The sequence below is a fragment of the Lissotriton helveticus genome, chromosome 8 (assembly GCF_964261635.1).
Source record: "Lissotriton helveticus chromosome 8, aLisHel1.1, whole genome shotgun sequence".
NCBI lineage: Eukaryota > Metazoa > Chordata > Amphibia > Caudata > Salamandridae > Lissotriton > Lissotriton helveticus.
In genome coordinates, this window is record NC_136069.1 from 926601310 (window position 1) to 926617709 (window position 16400).

Below are 16400 nucleotides of genomic sequence, written 5' to 3' on the forward strand. Positions count from 1 at the left end.
CATGGACATGTGGAGGACCTTGAAAACCGCTCACGGAGGAACAACATATGAGTCCGGGGTGTGCCGTCCAAGGCCGAAGGGGGCTGTGTGGCCAGCTTTCTTCAGGGCCTGTTCCGGGAGATCTTGGGGGAGTTGGAAGACTTTGAAATCCTCATTGACAGGGCACATGGAGTGGGCCTGGCGTGCCAGGCGTCTGCCCCACCCCCCTGGACATCCTGGCTTTCCTACCTGATTTCCCCTTGAAAGAACGCATCCTGAGGGAGGCGCGCCAGAAACAGCCGTTGCAGTACCAAGGATATCAGGTGGCTTTGTATCAGGACCTCTCGGCCATCACTCTGCACAAGAGGAAGACATTCAAGGTAGCTACATCGTTCCTGCGCGATAAAGGGATCCCATACTCTTGGGGTCACCCTTTCCGGCTGATTTATAAATGGAACGGGGCTTTGCAACAATTCAGATCCCTAAAAGACACCTGTGCCCTGCTGGGCATTGCACATGATGAGGACTCGGCAAAGCAAATGGACGCTCCCCGATCTTCACAAGAGACATCCCCGCGACCATCACAAGACGGTTGTCAACGAGTGGGCCGTAGAAACTCGCCCACAGCTCAACTCAAGCCGGATCCAGCAACAATGGTGAAAGAACAGGCCTCGGCAATCCAGGAGGTGTCCAAAGATGCTATGAAATCGAACTGACGCGACAGTAAGGGGGGCATTACATAGCATTGGGACCATGCGGGTCCGATGGGGGGCCTCTAAGGTCGCCACACACTCCTCAACGTCAAGTTACCACATGCCTGGACTGAGTTTGCATAGGCCTGGGACTATGATTGCTAGTTGGGTGTTCGTTGTTGGGGTTCGGGAGGGGGTAGAGGGATTTGGAGGAAAGGGGGGGCTCCGGGAGTTTGGCGCGGTTGGGGGTAGGGAGGGCGGCAGGCGGTTTGGGAGTTGGTTGTGGGTTTGGGGGGGGGCGGGTTAGGGGTGGGAACCAGTGTGTCGGGGGGAGCCAGAGGGCTGGAATGGTCGACATGCTACCATGCGCCGCAATGAGCTGTCACTAACCTCACTCAGCACCCTTTGCCCCTTAGCTCCGGGATGACGGACGCTGCCCTAAAGGTATTAACCCTCAATGTGAAGGGCCTGAACAACCCCGTCAAACGAAGGGCGGTGCTTTCTTATCTGTAACATTTGGGGGCTGAGATTTGTTTACTCCAAGAAACTCATCTACTCACAAAAGACTGGCATAGGATGCGGTCCCGCGCATTCCCCCAACAATTCTTCTCTTCTATGCCGGAGAAAAAAGCAGGGGTTGCAATTTTGGTGTCTAGGCGCTTCCAAGGGCAGATCAGAGACAAGGTAGGGGAGATTAGGGGCAGACTCTTAGCCTATAGCATCCTAATAGGTGGTCAACAAATGACAGTGGGGTCTCTGTACATGCCAAACACGGGGCAAGAATCCTTTTTAAAAAATGCGCTCTCAGAGGCGCTTCGATCTCCCGATCCTCTCCTGCTTTTGGGGGGGACCTTAACTTGGTGATGTACACTAACACGGACAGGTCTAGGCACAGATACGGGGACACAGGCGCTCTCTCAGGGGCGGGCAAGACATGGTTACAGCAAAGGGGGCTAGTGGACATATGGAGGGCCAAACACCCGGGAACATCACAATACACATTCTATTGCCATCTACACCGTACTTACGCCAGACTGGACCACTTTATTGGGTCTTCCGACATAGTGGCCCGGGTGGCCGACATATGCATCACGCCGGCGGCTCTTTCAGACCACGACGCGGTAGTGCTTACACTCACAGTTCCCACGATTAAAAGACCCCCGGGAAGGTGGAGATTGCGAGAGACTCTCCTGCAACGCACAGAGGTAACTCAGCAACTCCGCAAGTGTATTACTGATTATCTGTCCATTAACGATACTCCCGCGATATCGGTGCCAGCCCTGTGGGGAGCCCTAAAATCAGTGGTTCGCGGCGAACTTATTGCAATAGCGGCAGCGGAGGCCAGGGACCGTAAGGCAAAGCGCGAGGATCTGACTGCCCAAGTTTCAGAGCTTGAGAGGGTTCACAGTCGCACCGGAGCCCCCAGGGTTTGGAAGCAACTAAAAACGGCCAGGGCTCAATTGGCAGGGCTAGATACAGATCGAGCCGAGTTTGCGGCTCTCTGCCTCCGCCATACCTATTATGTTGGGGGGAACAGGACCGGCTGCCTCCTTGCCAGTGCACTGAAGGCAAAGGTTCAGCGCTTGAAAATTCAGGGTCTGCGTGACGGGAACGGCGATGAAATCAGAGAGGAGGCACAGATCGCGGAGGCATTCCGAGATTACGCTTCATTATATCGAGCCGAAACTGTCCTGGGAGCAGACGCCGATGCTTACCTGGAGAGCGCGGCAACCAGGGCGCTCTCCACAGCGAATGCGGACGCCCTGGAGGCCCCCATACGCCTGGATTAGGTGGTAGCGGCTATATCCCGACCTCTCAAATGCCCTGGCCCAGACAGCTACTCCGCTGGTTTTTATAAGACCTTTTGCCCGCTGCTTGCCCCGGTCCTCACCCGGCTTTTTAATTCCTTTCACGGCCCAGGTTCCATCCCACCAGATATGCTGGAGGCGGAAATCGTGGTATTGCCCAAACCAGGCAAGGATGCCACACATTGCTCGGCATTTCGCCCCATCTCCTTACTTAACTGCGATCTGAAGCTTTTTACAGGCGTATTGGCTGCGCGACTCTGGCCGTGCTTGCCTGGGATTATTGAGCCGGACCAGTCGGGCTTTGTTCCAGGCAGGCAGTACAGTGATAACACCAAACGAATTCTCCATCTGGTTGATAAAGCCCATTTCCAACAATCAGACTCGGTCCTGTTCGCCATAGACGCTGAAAAAGCGTTCGACCGGGTCGATTGGAACTTCTTGCAGAAGGTCTTGGCGCATTTTAAAGTAGGAGATTGCTTCCAATCCTGGATCGCGAGCTGCTATCATCGCCCCTGGGCGCGGGTTTGTCTGGGTGGTCTGAGCTCTAGTCCCTTTGAAATCCAGCGCGGTATGAGTCAGGGGTGCCCCCTCTCGCCTCTCTTGTTCGCTCTCTACGTTGAACCGCAGGCGCAAAAAGTACGTGATAATCCGAACATACAGGGCATCACCTTCGGTGGGGAACCGCATGCTATCGGCCTATACACCGACGACATCATAGCTGCTCTTGATCGGCCGGAGAGCTCGGTACCCGCGTTCCTAACAGAGGTGGAATCCTTTGGAGAGGTGTCCGGCTTCCGGATGAACAGGGGGAAATCACTGATCCTACCACTGGGCAGAAATGCCCGGTCATCTCCGGGTACGCCTCAGTATGGAGGGGGTTTAAAAGTACAACCGCAGCTTCCATACCTGGATGTCACCCTCACCCCATCCACAGAAACGACAGTCGCCCTCAATTACACAAACCTCACGCCCCAAATTCGTTAACGCGCTGGTCCAAACAACCGCTCTCCCTGCTGGGGCGGATTGCAGCAGTAAAAATGTTGGCCCTACCCAAGATTTTATACATTTTTCAAACTATCCCAGTAACCCCTCCAGCCGGTACCATTGCGAACATACAGGTTGCCTTTCAACAGTTTATCTGGGGGTGGGGAGAGACCGCACATACACAAGCAACTAGCGTATCGAGGGATGGATGAGGGTGGCCTGGGAATCCCTAATCTCCAACAATATTTTCAAACAGCACAGCTACGCTATTTAGTTGAGTGGTACAGACCAGAATCAGAAAAGAGATGGTTATTCCAAGACAGGGCTATGGCCCAGACGTCACTTTGGAAGATACCGTTACTCCGCCGAACCCACAGGCCGCGATACCTCCAGAACTCGCCCATCACTCGCACCACCATGCGGGTATGGGATATGGTTGCTGTTAAACGGGGCCTTACAACTTTGCCACCCCACTGACTCCTCTCTTAGATAACCCCGAGTTCCCGCCGGGCACTGACCCTCACGCCTTTTCACAATTGCGCGGATCTGGCTGCAGGTCGGCTCGTCACCTTTTCGATTTGCGATGCTTTCTCCCCCTCTCGGACCTGTCCCGAGGTTATGATATCACCTCGCCCCAACTCTTCCAATATTTTCAGCTTAGACACTGGCTCACGCAACCCGAATATGCCCCACTAGTTGGCAGATATATGACGGACTTTGAAAAATGGCTAGTGACGAAAGAATCAGACAAGGGTCTTATCACGGAACTCTACAAGATGCTCACACCCCCCCTCGAGACACATCAATCAGCGCGACAAAAACGCTGGGAGGCGGAACTGGGGAGGACGCTATCAGACCGAAAGTGGCGTTTAATCTACCATAGGGCCAACCACACAACACGCAACACTGCAGGCAGCGAAGCGGCGGTGAAACTAGTTACTTATTGGCACCTCGCCCCCGTGAGGCTTAACAGAGGAAATCCGACCCGTAGCGCACTTTGCTGGAGGGGTTGTGGGGAGAGGGGCACCCTGACTCACCTACTTTGGGATTGCAGGGAAGTCAAGGATTACTGGACAGCGGTGCTTGACGACATGGATAGCACATTTGACACTGAGATCCCGAGACTCCCGGCTTACCCTCTTCTTGGTCTCCCAAATACACTTACATTCCCCTTGAAAACTAGAGGGACCAGGCAGGGCTGCCCATTATCACCGCTGCTCTTTGCCATCGCCACAGAGCCACTGGCGGCGAGATTGAGACAACATCACACCCAGAGAAGCATAGGTTTTACCTCTAGGGGGTTGTTGGTGTCCCTTTACGCGGATGACATAACCATCTTTATGCAAAACCCAGCGGATAATTTTGACCCCCTCATGAGGGAAATAGTGCGATACAGTGGCTTGACGGGCATAAACGTTAACTGGTCTAAATCCACACTGTTGCCGCTTACGGACGGCACAGCGCGCTGTCATACCGAATTCCCCATCACCTGGGTTGAAGGGGAAGTAAAATACCTAGGGATACACATAAGCCGCTCCATACAAGATCTGTGGCTCTTAAACTATGGCACCAAGGTGGATTGGCTAGAGACCAAAGTGAAAAAGTGGATCACCCTGCCGCTGTCACTGACTGGGCGTATAACAATCACCAAAATGGTCATACTGCCTAAATTCTTATATCTGTTTGCGAACATACCACTGCCGCTTACGCTAACCTTCTTCAAGCGCGTACGCTCCGCCCTGCTTGAACTAGTGTGGGCGGGCCGACAGCCCAGAGTGCAGTGGAAAGTACTGACGCTTCCTTTTCGCCAGGGTGGTCTGGCGGCCCCGGACTTCGAGCTCTATGCTTACTGCGCCCAGGCCCAGCACCTGCACTTCTGGCAACACCCAATCCCATATCAGCCTCACGTGGCGATTGAGCAGGATGTATCGGCACCTACCCCGTTGACCACGACGCTCTACCACAAATACAAACGGTCGCCAGAAGATGTGAACACGGTGGAAACGGTGCGATGGGCCTGGCAGAACATCGCGAAGCGGGCAGACATTACTGAACTATACGCCCCGTCCATGCCGCTAAGCGGAAATCCCTTATTGGGTCCTTTGAGAGATGCGGCGATCTCTGGAAGGGCGCGAAAGTGCGGCCTGTTGGTTGCCGGCGACCTATACCCAGATGACACATTTGTAGAACTGGGGGAAATCTGCGAATCGGAGGTCCCTACGGCTTCCGAACTGCTGCTCTACTACCAACTGCGAGCAGCGTGTAAGGCCAGGTACCCGATATTCCCTGCGGTACCACCGTCACTTTCGGCGCTGGAAGACGTGCTGACGAACAGCTCTCCGAAAAAAATTATCACCCGGATCTATAAAATTACACAAGACACGGCACCGTGGTTCCGGCCTCATTCGAAATCTCAGTGGGAGGCAGAGGCGGGAATAAACATAACTGACAAACAATGGACGTTCTGCTGCACTCAATTAGAAAACCTGTCGCCTAACTATCGACTGCGACTAATACACTTTAATTTTCTGCATAGAACGTACCGCACGCCTGCGCAACTCTTTAAAATAGGATTACTGGCTGAGTCTCGGTGTTGGAGATGCGGTGCAGAAGATGCAGATTTCTTTCACCTCACGTGGAGCTGCACGCCAATGCAGCACTACTGGGTAGAGATCTTTTCAAAACTGGGACAAATAATAGGGGAAACGATGCTACCTGACCCGCTGGTGGCGCTACTGGGATTTGTAGCCGGCGTACCCACTGCCTCAAGGAAATTAGCTGCCCTGTTACTCCTCTTGGCGAAAAGGCAAATTGCGCTACATTGGAAGCGTAAAAATGCTCCAAAGGCGGAAAATTGGATTCAGTCGGCGCTATACTGTCGAGATCAACTGACCACGTATGGGGAGCTGCTGCCACTGAGATCTAGACCTGCTGACATCTGGCAGCCCCTGACGGCCTGGCTGGCTGGAAGAGAGACGGATGAATAGTAGATAGTACGGAACTGAGAGCGACTGGTGATGGGTGATTGATGACACATGGGATTTAGAGAGCTAAGGGGTTGGACTACGAGGAACAGGATGGACAAAGAGGCGACTGTACACGGATGGACATTGGACAAGGGCCTGTGAATAGACGACTTGATGAATGGAATTGAGTGGTTTGCCTGCTGGGTTGATCCGCCTCCCCCCCTCCCCCCCCTTCATACACCTTCCACCGCATCCTCATCCCCACACTCGAAGTAAACTACTGCCAAATGGCCCTGGTGTTGATGACGAAGTACTCTTCATAGTGACAAATTGTAAATGTCAAAACTCAAAGCGTTATTGGTTTAGTTGTATATAGTTCTTCCAAATTAATGCTACATGATCTGTACAACTAAATGCGTTGTGTGACCGCAAAATGTGGTCCACTTGGAATTACAGATGCTGCCTGCCTCCGGGTTGTTGGCTAAATAGCGGTGTACTGGCTTAAAACGCAGAATAAAAGTTTATAACCCAAAAAAAAACACAAAAAAAAACCCATTCCCCTTGAAATATATACGAGGGCGCCAGATGGGTATTGCCATGAAAGCTGCATCTCAGCACATCCTATCACTCTGGGGAACGGACACTAGACCTACCCACACGGAATGGCTGCACAAGATATGGTTTACACTGGGAATGGAACATATCCAGGCCACACTCACACAGTCAGCAGCAACATTCCACAAGCTTTGGTTACCACTGCTGTCCCTTCTCTCGAAATAATTCAACGAAATCACATGCCCTAGATACCTTCGCTTATTACGCTTGACAGAGGTTGAGAATGATTCTCATAGACCCGATGAGGGAGTGCACTGAAAGTGCTATGAAAGTGACGATACTTATTCTGAAGATCCGGCACACTGGTTGGGGAGGGGGGAGGGATTTTTTGGTTTTGGTTCTTATGGTTGTGTTTACTTAACAGGCTAAGCGAGAGCTGTTCATGTCTCAGTGTCACACAGAGGCCCATTTATCTTGACTGCGATTTGCTCTGCGGGAAAGACATGTTTATCCGTCTCATATGTTACTCTTCCTTGGGGCTTTCATTCTGTACTGTAATGCCTGTGCCTTTTATTGAAACCAATAAAACAAATTTAAATTTAAAAGAGGAACTGGACCTTTGCTAATTGTATGAACCCATTCTGTAGTAGGGGATCTCTGTGTATAGTCATAATCTAGTGAATAGTCCCGCTCATGTGCGTGGACCCCGGCAATCAAAAATAATCTCTTAAGTTGTCAAAAAATTGCAGAACTGCAAAGACACTTAAAAGAGAATTTAAAGACAAATAATGCAGCCTATATCCAAAGGCTACACTGTCCAGTACTTCAACTAGAAATTCCACCAAAAAACACACAAACAGCACAGCCTGCCCAGTTTCTTCCATAGAGAAACTTGCCTCTACCAATAAAAGCCTCTGGAATGATAGAGAGGAAGGCATGGACAGACAAGCCCCATAGGCTGCCATTATGTGGCTTAAATAGGATACTGTGCCTTTAAGAGAACTTTCCAGAACTTCTCCCAGTATCCCAGAATGCACAGCAGGTCCCCTTTACTTTCAGTTCTTTTTTCCGGCTCCTGCTAAAAGGACCCTGGTGCATTGAGCTCTCCCTTTTTCAAGGGTTTATTGGAATTTTGTGCACTTTTGGCTTTAAAAGTGTTTTCAGTTTGTGTACTTGGTGTTTCCCTTCACTTCTGTGTATTTGTTCAGGCTTTTTAGGGCTCTAAAATGCCTGCTCTCTTCGACAAGTGCCCAGCATGTGGAAGGAAGAAGGCCAAGACTGATCCACACGACGTCTGCATACTCTGTCTCCCTGAAGCACATGTCCCTGAAGAATGTGACATCTGTCAGACCTTTTCAACAAGGTCCCTGAGGGACAGGCTGAAGATTAGGCTGCAAGGCCTAGAGGAGAGACGGCTGCAGGCTGCAGGTGGGTCTGGGCAGGCTGGGAAGGCTCCCTCTGCCTCTGCTGAGGCCTCTGGGGTGCTCCCCAGAGGCAGGAAACCCAGCAAACGGTCCCAGTCTCCGTCGACATCGATTGCATCGACGACGACGTCGAGAGGGATGACGACGGTGTGTTCTCCATCTCCCCGGGGCTCCAGGTCGAGACGGCGTGAAAGATCGACATCGAAAGGCCTGGGTAGGCCGCCGTCGACATCACCGTCGACGACGACGTCAGCGTCGAGCCATCGACGTCGAAGAAGGACCGACAGGCATCGACGCTCGCCGTCGGATCGACACCGCCGGTCGCCGTCGAGCAGACGATCCGCTTCGAGGGGATCATCGACGCCGAGGACCTCGGAAAAGCGGTCAGCGCCAAGGAGAAGTCGGCGCTCATCGTCGAGGACTGAACGTTCGACGTCGCCGTGGCGGCGTTCGGCGTCGAGGAAGAAGCACTCGACGTCGAGGAGGCGGCGTTCGACGCCGGAGTCGCGGAGACGACGTTCGACGCCGGAAAAGCGAATTTCTACGTCGAGAAGAAAGAGATCAGCGTCCGAGACTTTCCATCTTGCCTAAGCGGCGCAGAAGGAGTTCTGGCGCCAGAAGTCACACTGGGTCTGGTGGAGGACGCCGGAGACGGCGATCACCTACTGGAGGGGCTGGTTCGCAGTCACCTCCCCCGAAGAAGTCACCGGGCTCGGTGTACTCCGTGGTTTATACACCACCTCGGCCTAAGTCGCCCCCGCCTCCTGTACCTAAAGAGGATCCTCCCATCAATCCTCGGCTACCACCACTTCCTCCCGCAGGGCAACCACCGCCACCGGTCCCGCCTCGTGGGCCCGCTCCTCGGTCGGAGACACCTCCTGTCCCTCTGCCAAGGTCGGTGTCACTACCTCGGCTCCCTACGCCGCCTAAGGGGACTCCAAAACCTAAACCCCAGGATAGGCCACGGAAGACGCCTCCATGGAGACCTGCGGAGCGTCCACGAACTGGGAGATCGCGATCCCGTTCCAGGAGGAGGGAACGATCGCGCGACAGGTCATCCACACGGTCGAGACGGCGCCACAGGAGGCACAGGTCTCGTTCCCATACGAGGTCTTCAGGGACCAGGGACTATTCTCCGACTTTGTCGGAGTCTCCGGAAACAAGGGTTTCACCGGTTGATGATCTGGTGTCTTTCCATGATGTCCTTTTACGAGGTGCAGCAAAAATGGGCATCTCGTTGACGGTGCCCACGGCCAAGACATCGGTGATCTTCGAGACGCTGCACCAGAAACATATGTCTCGGCCGTTACTACCACTGGTACCGGGCCTGGAAGATCCGGCCATGGACCTTTTCCTCACCCCGGCGGTGACTAAGGCGGCCCCCTCGAGACTGCAGAAAAAATACCGGGCTCCCGACTCTGATCCGGCTTTTCTGAGGGTGGAACCCCCTCCAGACTCTGTGATAGTGACGGCGGCTCGTAAACAGCATGCCACCACTCCGTCATCCACAGTTCCACCAGATAAGGAATCTAGGTGGCTGGACTCGTCTGGGAGAAAGGTTTGTGGGACGTCGGCGACTTCCATGAAGGCTGCAAGTGCCACGGCCTTGTTGGGGCGGTATGACCGAGCCCTCTGGGAATCCATCCAGTAGTTTGTAGAACATCTGCTGTGTGATAAGAGAGAAGATTTCCAAGAGGTGTTGAATGAGGGGATGTTGGTGGCGAATCAGGTCATCAGTGCTGCAGCCGACTCTTCCCTGCTGGCGGCGCATGTTTTCTGCCATGGGATTAACCAGCGAAGACACGCCTGGCTCCGCCTCATGTCGCTAAAACCTGACGCACATCAAAGGGTTGCCAATCTACCATTCTCTGGCGAAACCCTATTTGGAAAACATGCAGATGACGAAATGGCCCGCATGAAGGCGGAGGCCGAAACACTCACGGCTGTGGGTCTGGAAAAACCCAAGGATAACAAGAAGTCTTACCGCCCGTTCCAGAGACGTTTCGGTGGACAGGGCAGAGGGCGTGGCCAGTCTTCGGGACAGCAACAGCAGCAACAACAGCAACAGTTCCGAAGACCGTTCCAGAAGCGCCAGAAAGGCAGAGGCGGCCAACAGTTGGCAACGGCGACTAAAGGCCCGGCCGGGTCTAGGCCCTGAGTGCTTACTTCCCCTGCATCCGTTACCCACTCCGGTGGGGGGAAGCGTTCAATTTTTTCTGGCAGAGTGGAGAAAAATTACTCAGGACAAGTGGGTGCTGAATATTGTTTGCAATGGATACAGTCTTCGGTTCACCAGCCCGCCTCCATCAATCCCTCCGGTCAGCTCGCAGTTTCAGCTGCGCGAGCTCCAGGCGGAGGCCGATATCCTGTTAAGGAAAAGGGCGATAGAAGACGTACCTCTGTCTCAAAGAGGAAGAGGTCTGTACTCCCGGTTCTTCCTGGTTCTGGATTTGCGACAAGCAAACAAGTGGATTCGTAGAGAAAAGTTTTGCATGCTGTCGTTGCATCAGATTTATCCTCAGCTGCAACGGGGAGACTGGCTGTGTGCCATAGACCTACCGGATGCATACTTCCATGTGCCCATTGCACACAAACACAAGAAGTTCCTGCGATTCCAAGTCGGCGCCAATCATTATCAGTACACAGTACTGCCATTCGGGCTGAAGTCTGCGCCCAGGATGTTCTCGAAGTGCATGGCAGTGGTAGCCGCACACCTGAGGAAGAATAAGGTGTTTGTCTACCCTTACCTGGACGATTGGTTGATCAAGGCCTCCTCCTTCTCGGAAGCTCAAGCGCACTTCCAGAAGACGTGCGTTCTATTGAACAAGATGGGGTTGCACATCAACATGTCCAAGTCTGTCCCGACTCCGGTCCAGTGCATACAGTACTTGGGAGCCACCATTAATACGCTGTCAGCAAGCGTGTCTCCTTCGGAGGAGCGACGATTATCACTCCTTCGGAAGGCTCAGGCTCTTATGACCACTCCATCTACAACAGTGAGGACGGTGTCTTCTCTACTGGGATCGATGGCCTCTTGTATCCTCCTCGCGCACGGCTGCACATGAGACCATTGCAGGAGTGCTTGGAGGATCAGTGGGATCAGAGGAGAGGATCTTGGGACGACAAGATACGACTGTCTCTGCATGCTCTTCAGTCCCTGAAGTGGTGGTGTTCGGCGGAGAATCTCCTGAGAGGGGTTCCCTTCCACAAGGACATTCCCACGCAGACTATCGTGACGGATGCATCTCTCCACGGCTGGGGGGCGTACTCCGGAGACTTACAGATTCAAGGGACGTGGTCCCAGACGGAGTCCACGTACCACATCAATTTCCTGGAACTCAGAGCTGTTCACTTGGCGCTGAAGGCCTTTCTTTCGTCCTTCCAGACCAACTCTCCGCTTGTGCAAATGGACAATACGACCACGATGTATTACCTCAACAAGCAGGGGGGCTCGAGATCGCGCACCCTGATCTGGCACTGGCTTCTGGCCAGAGGACTGACGATAACGGCCACCCATCTACCAGGTGTGCAGAATGTTCAGGCAGACGCACTGAGCAGACTGATTCAGGAAAACCACGAATGGGTCATAAACGACGAAGTACTAGGAGAAGTCTTCGCAAGGTGGGAGACTCCAGACGTAGATCTGTTCGCCACCGCCGAAAACAGCAAATGCCGAGACTTCGCCTCCAGGTACTACCAGCCGGGGACGCTGGGGAATGCATTATGGATGAACTGGTCGAATAGCTTTCTGTACGCTTTTCCACCCATTCCCCTGATTCCGACGGTTCTCATCAAGCTGTCCCAGTCCAGGGCGCAGATGATACTGATTGCCCCGGAATGGCCCAGACAGTGGTGGTTCACGGACCTGCTTCACCGGTCTCTCCTTCCTCACATGCGGCTGCCATGCAGGCCGGACCTTCTCACGAAGTTGGGTGGGCAGGTGTTGCACCCCAACCTCTCGTCTTTGAGTTTGGCGGCATGGCTCCTGAGATAGTGCAATATGGCCATCTTAATCTCCCAGAAGATTGCATCGACATACTGAAGGAGGCTAAACGACCTTCCACTAGGACTTCTTATGCTTACAAGTGGAAGAGGTTTAGCTTCTGGTGCAAGTCCAAGAACTATGACCCGACGACATGTAAGGAAGGTGTCATCCTTCCATATCTTCTACATCTGGCGCAGTCTGGCCTTAATGTCCATTCCATTAAGGTTTATCTGGCTGCATTGACCCCCTACAGGAAATGCCCTTCACAGACTTCCTTCTTTCAGATCCCTGTGATCAAAGATTTTTTGGAAGGCTTGAAGAAAGTGTTCCCTCCTGTCCGGCTTCTTTCGCCTTCATGGGAATTGAATGTGGTGCTGTCCAGATTGATGAAGGAGCCTTTTGAACCTATTCATAAGGCTTCGTTGCAGCACCTGTCCTGGAAGGCGGCGTTCCTCGTGGCCATTACATCGGCCCGCAGGGTGAGTGAAATTCAGGCGCTGTGTTGCCAAGAACCTTATACTGTATTTCATGCTGCTAAGGTTGTTATGCGTACTGACCCTAAATTTCTTCCCAAGGTTATTTCTGATTTTCATGTCAAACCAGACCATAACTTTGCCTACGTTTTTTTCCGAATCCTTCATCTCCAGCGGAAAGGTCTTTACATTCCCTGGATATTATGAGTGTGTTGAAATTTTATCTGGATAAAACCAAGGATATTCGTAGGTCAGACCAATTGTTTATCAATTATGGATCAGTCCGGACAGGTCTTGCTACCTCTAAACAGTCCATTTCTAGGTGGATTGTTTCCTGTATACAGTTTGTTACCAAAAAGCTGGTAAGACCTTAGGGGGTAAACCTAAGGCTCATTCCACCAGGGGCAAACCTGCCACGACTGCTTTGCTCCGTAATGTTCCAATTGTAGAAATCTGCAAGGCGGCCACTTGGAAGTCGGTCCATACCTTTGCGAAGCATTACTGCCTGGACACTGATGCCAGGGCAGACGCTCAGGTTGGGCAGGCTTCGCTGCGAAATCTGTTCGCACAGTAGTGGTGTTATTTCTCTTTTCTCCACCGCCGCTTTGGTGTGGGGATGGGCTTGCCATTCTATTCACTAGATTATGACTATACACAGAGATCCCCTACTACAGAATGAGTAGTTTCTGTCCTGTAACTCCAGTTCTGTAGTAGGGGTATCTCTGTTATAGTCATAAGCGCCCGCCCGCCTCCCCGGTGGTGAGAGTTATTCATGTAAGGAATGCTACAGGTCTGGCATGTTACACCTTCAAAAAGAACTGAAAGTAAAGGGGACCTGCTGTGCATTCTGGGATACTGGGAGAAGTTCTGGAAAGTCCTCTTAAAGGCACAGTATCCTATTTAAGCCACATAATGGCAGCCTATGGGGCTTGTCTGTCCATGCCTTCCTCTCTATCATTCCAGAGGCTTTTACTGGTAGAGGCAAGTTTCTCTATGGAAGAAACTGGGCAGGCTGTGCTGTTTGTGTAGTGTAGCCTGTGGATATAGGCTGCATTATTTGTCTTTAAATTCTCTCTTAAGTGTCTTTGCAGTTCTGCAATTTTTTGACAACTTAAGAGATTATTTTTGATTGCCGGGGTCTACGCACATGAGCGGGACTATTCACTAGATTATGACTATAACAGAGATAACCCTACTACAGAACTGGAGTTACAGGACAGAAACTACTCCTTCTAGAAGTACTCTAATATGGCAAGGATGAGCGTACACTGTGATGTACTGCAGTTGATACGGCACACATTTACAAAAGAAGCGTTTCTAAAACGTATATAAATACATACAAGGCAAGCATTGAGAATTCTGCTACATGTTTTGTTTGTAATAATTCTGTTGACATTCATGCAGTACAAAAAGCATTGTTTGGAGTGAGTTTGCTAGCGCTCTGACAACTACCCACCCCAGCCTTCTGGATGATGGCTACCGTTCTGAAGTCTGTGCACACCAAAAACGTACGCACAATAGATGTGGCGTAAAACAATAATCTGGAACCTATCGATGAAATCAAGGGCCTTATGGGTTCCTGTTGAAGGGAACTCAGGTTTCGAACTCGTGCATGGTTTACTTTACTCCCAAAAAGATGCATTATTGCGGAAAAAAGTTGCAATTTCGGGACGAAGTCCTAGATGGTGAGATTCTCTCTATTATTCCTTTTACTGGTATGTAATAAAACCTCTGGTTTCTTGATTATAAAACTGGAGTGGCCTTTGCCCTTTGTACTGTGTCTGAATTGAAAATGTTTGGAGTGTATTTTTAGATTCTGACCTTTTCTCTTGTATCGTTTGGGTTGGATTCACAAAGAAAGTAGTACATTTACACTCCCAGGTTTACAGCTGCACCAGGCGCTCTTGGACATGTGTGTGCCTGGCAATGCCATGTGATATTCATATCGTACCATATTTCTGCTGTGCGAAATGCTCTATACTGGAGAACTATGCACAGGGTGAATGGGACCCCCTGTGCGAATAAAAACAATTATCTCCATGCGTAAAGTAGTTTTCTCCATTGAGAAATTCCTTACTCTACACCCCCACCAAACGTCGGGTGATCCACACCCCTTCACACTCTGGCAATTAATTTATGCCAGCCCTTGGTAGGAGTAAACATTGGAATCTTTCCAGGGTGGAAACAGGTGGGAGACATACGTTGTGGTGGTTCACATACTTCCAAGGTTAACTGTACCGTGGAGCGCCCATATGTCCACCCTTTTTTGGGATTTATTGATGCGGAGATATCCACAACACGTAAATGGACTTATAACTGCCAGGAATCCATTTGTGAATGCCTGGCAGGCGCACAACAGGTACATTTGCTCATTGATTTTCGATACGACTGAATTTACCTTCTTGAACAGGACAATATTTGTTTGTGGAGCGTAATCTCATAACCATTTGTTTTGTGCTGCTTTTTAAAAAAATATATATTGGTTAATGGCAATGTAGGGCATCCTTTTGAATGCTGCGATTACTGCGAATTATACCTGTTTTGTCATTTGTTTTAAAGGTTGATTGTTTATCCTCCTCCACCTACAAAAGGGGGTTTGGGTGTCACCCAAGAAGATTTGGAATGTCTTGAACACGGTGAATTTCTGAATGATGTCATCATAGATTTTTATCTGAAGTAAGTGGTGTGGAAACCTTTAGAATATAAAACATTGTTGGAAATTAATTATTTAATGTAAAGTTGTAGTGATAGCCTTTATGATTGGTTAACATTTTATGTTGAAGTTGATATTGCCTGTTGGTATTTTCATTTTATGCATTTTAAACTTCTTGAATTCCGTAAGAAGATGAAGGATATGACTCTTCGCGTAAACACACTTAGCCCTTAGATTGACTAGTTTCAGATCTGCTCAATGCCAGCTCCCTGCTGATAGTGCACTTTACAAAATCGACTTAATATTTTGGCTTTAGGTCTAGTTAAATTCCTTTTTAGGCCTATCTTTATAGCTTGCTGCCTGTCCAAACTCATGTCAGATCAAACACCATGTAATAGTACCATTTGAGATGCGTGTTTGTACTATGGGGCCAAATAGGTCTTACTTTTTATTTGACTAAACTTATACATATATTTCTCCCCCTTATGCTTTTTTGCTACTTTTGTATTGGCATGATCTTGCAATTACTTGAGAAATTTTGCACTTTGGGAATTTAGTTGTGGAAGTGTTATATGTCAGCTCGATTCCATAAACGAACGAGTCTGCCAAATTTGGTTTTATACTTATCATAATAACTTTCTAATGCACTTTCTTTACCTTAATTTATTTAGTTAACTTGTCACTGTTTCTAAGTGATCTTAATAATTTACACGTGCCAGTTTATTGACCTTTTTGCTTATTGCAACATATTTTCAAGATGCGTGTCATTGCTTATTGTAAGATTTTTAGGCATCAAGCAATAAATACCTTTATTCACATTAGAAGTGGCTCTTGCTTGCTGTCGCTGAAGTATTTAGTCTGATCTGGCATCCTGACTGCAT

At 50.5% G+C, this 16400-nt stretch overlaps 1 protein-coding gene across 2 annotated transcripts in view; it reads left to right on the forward strand.

Moving 5' to 3' along the window:
• SENP7 (SUMO specific peptidase 7) overlaps positions 1-16400 on the forward strand; it is a 1147653-nt gene that overhangs the window by 690083 nt on the left and 441170 nt on the right. For both annotated transcript variants that reach the window (XM_078657763.1, XM_078657764.1), the window contains exon 14: positions 15426-15542. In XM_078657763.1, the coding sequence (XP_078513889.1) occupies positions 15426-15542 (117 nt within the window). The remainder of the gene's footprint in view (positions 1-15425; positions 15543-16400) is intronic.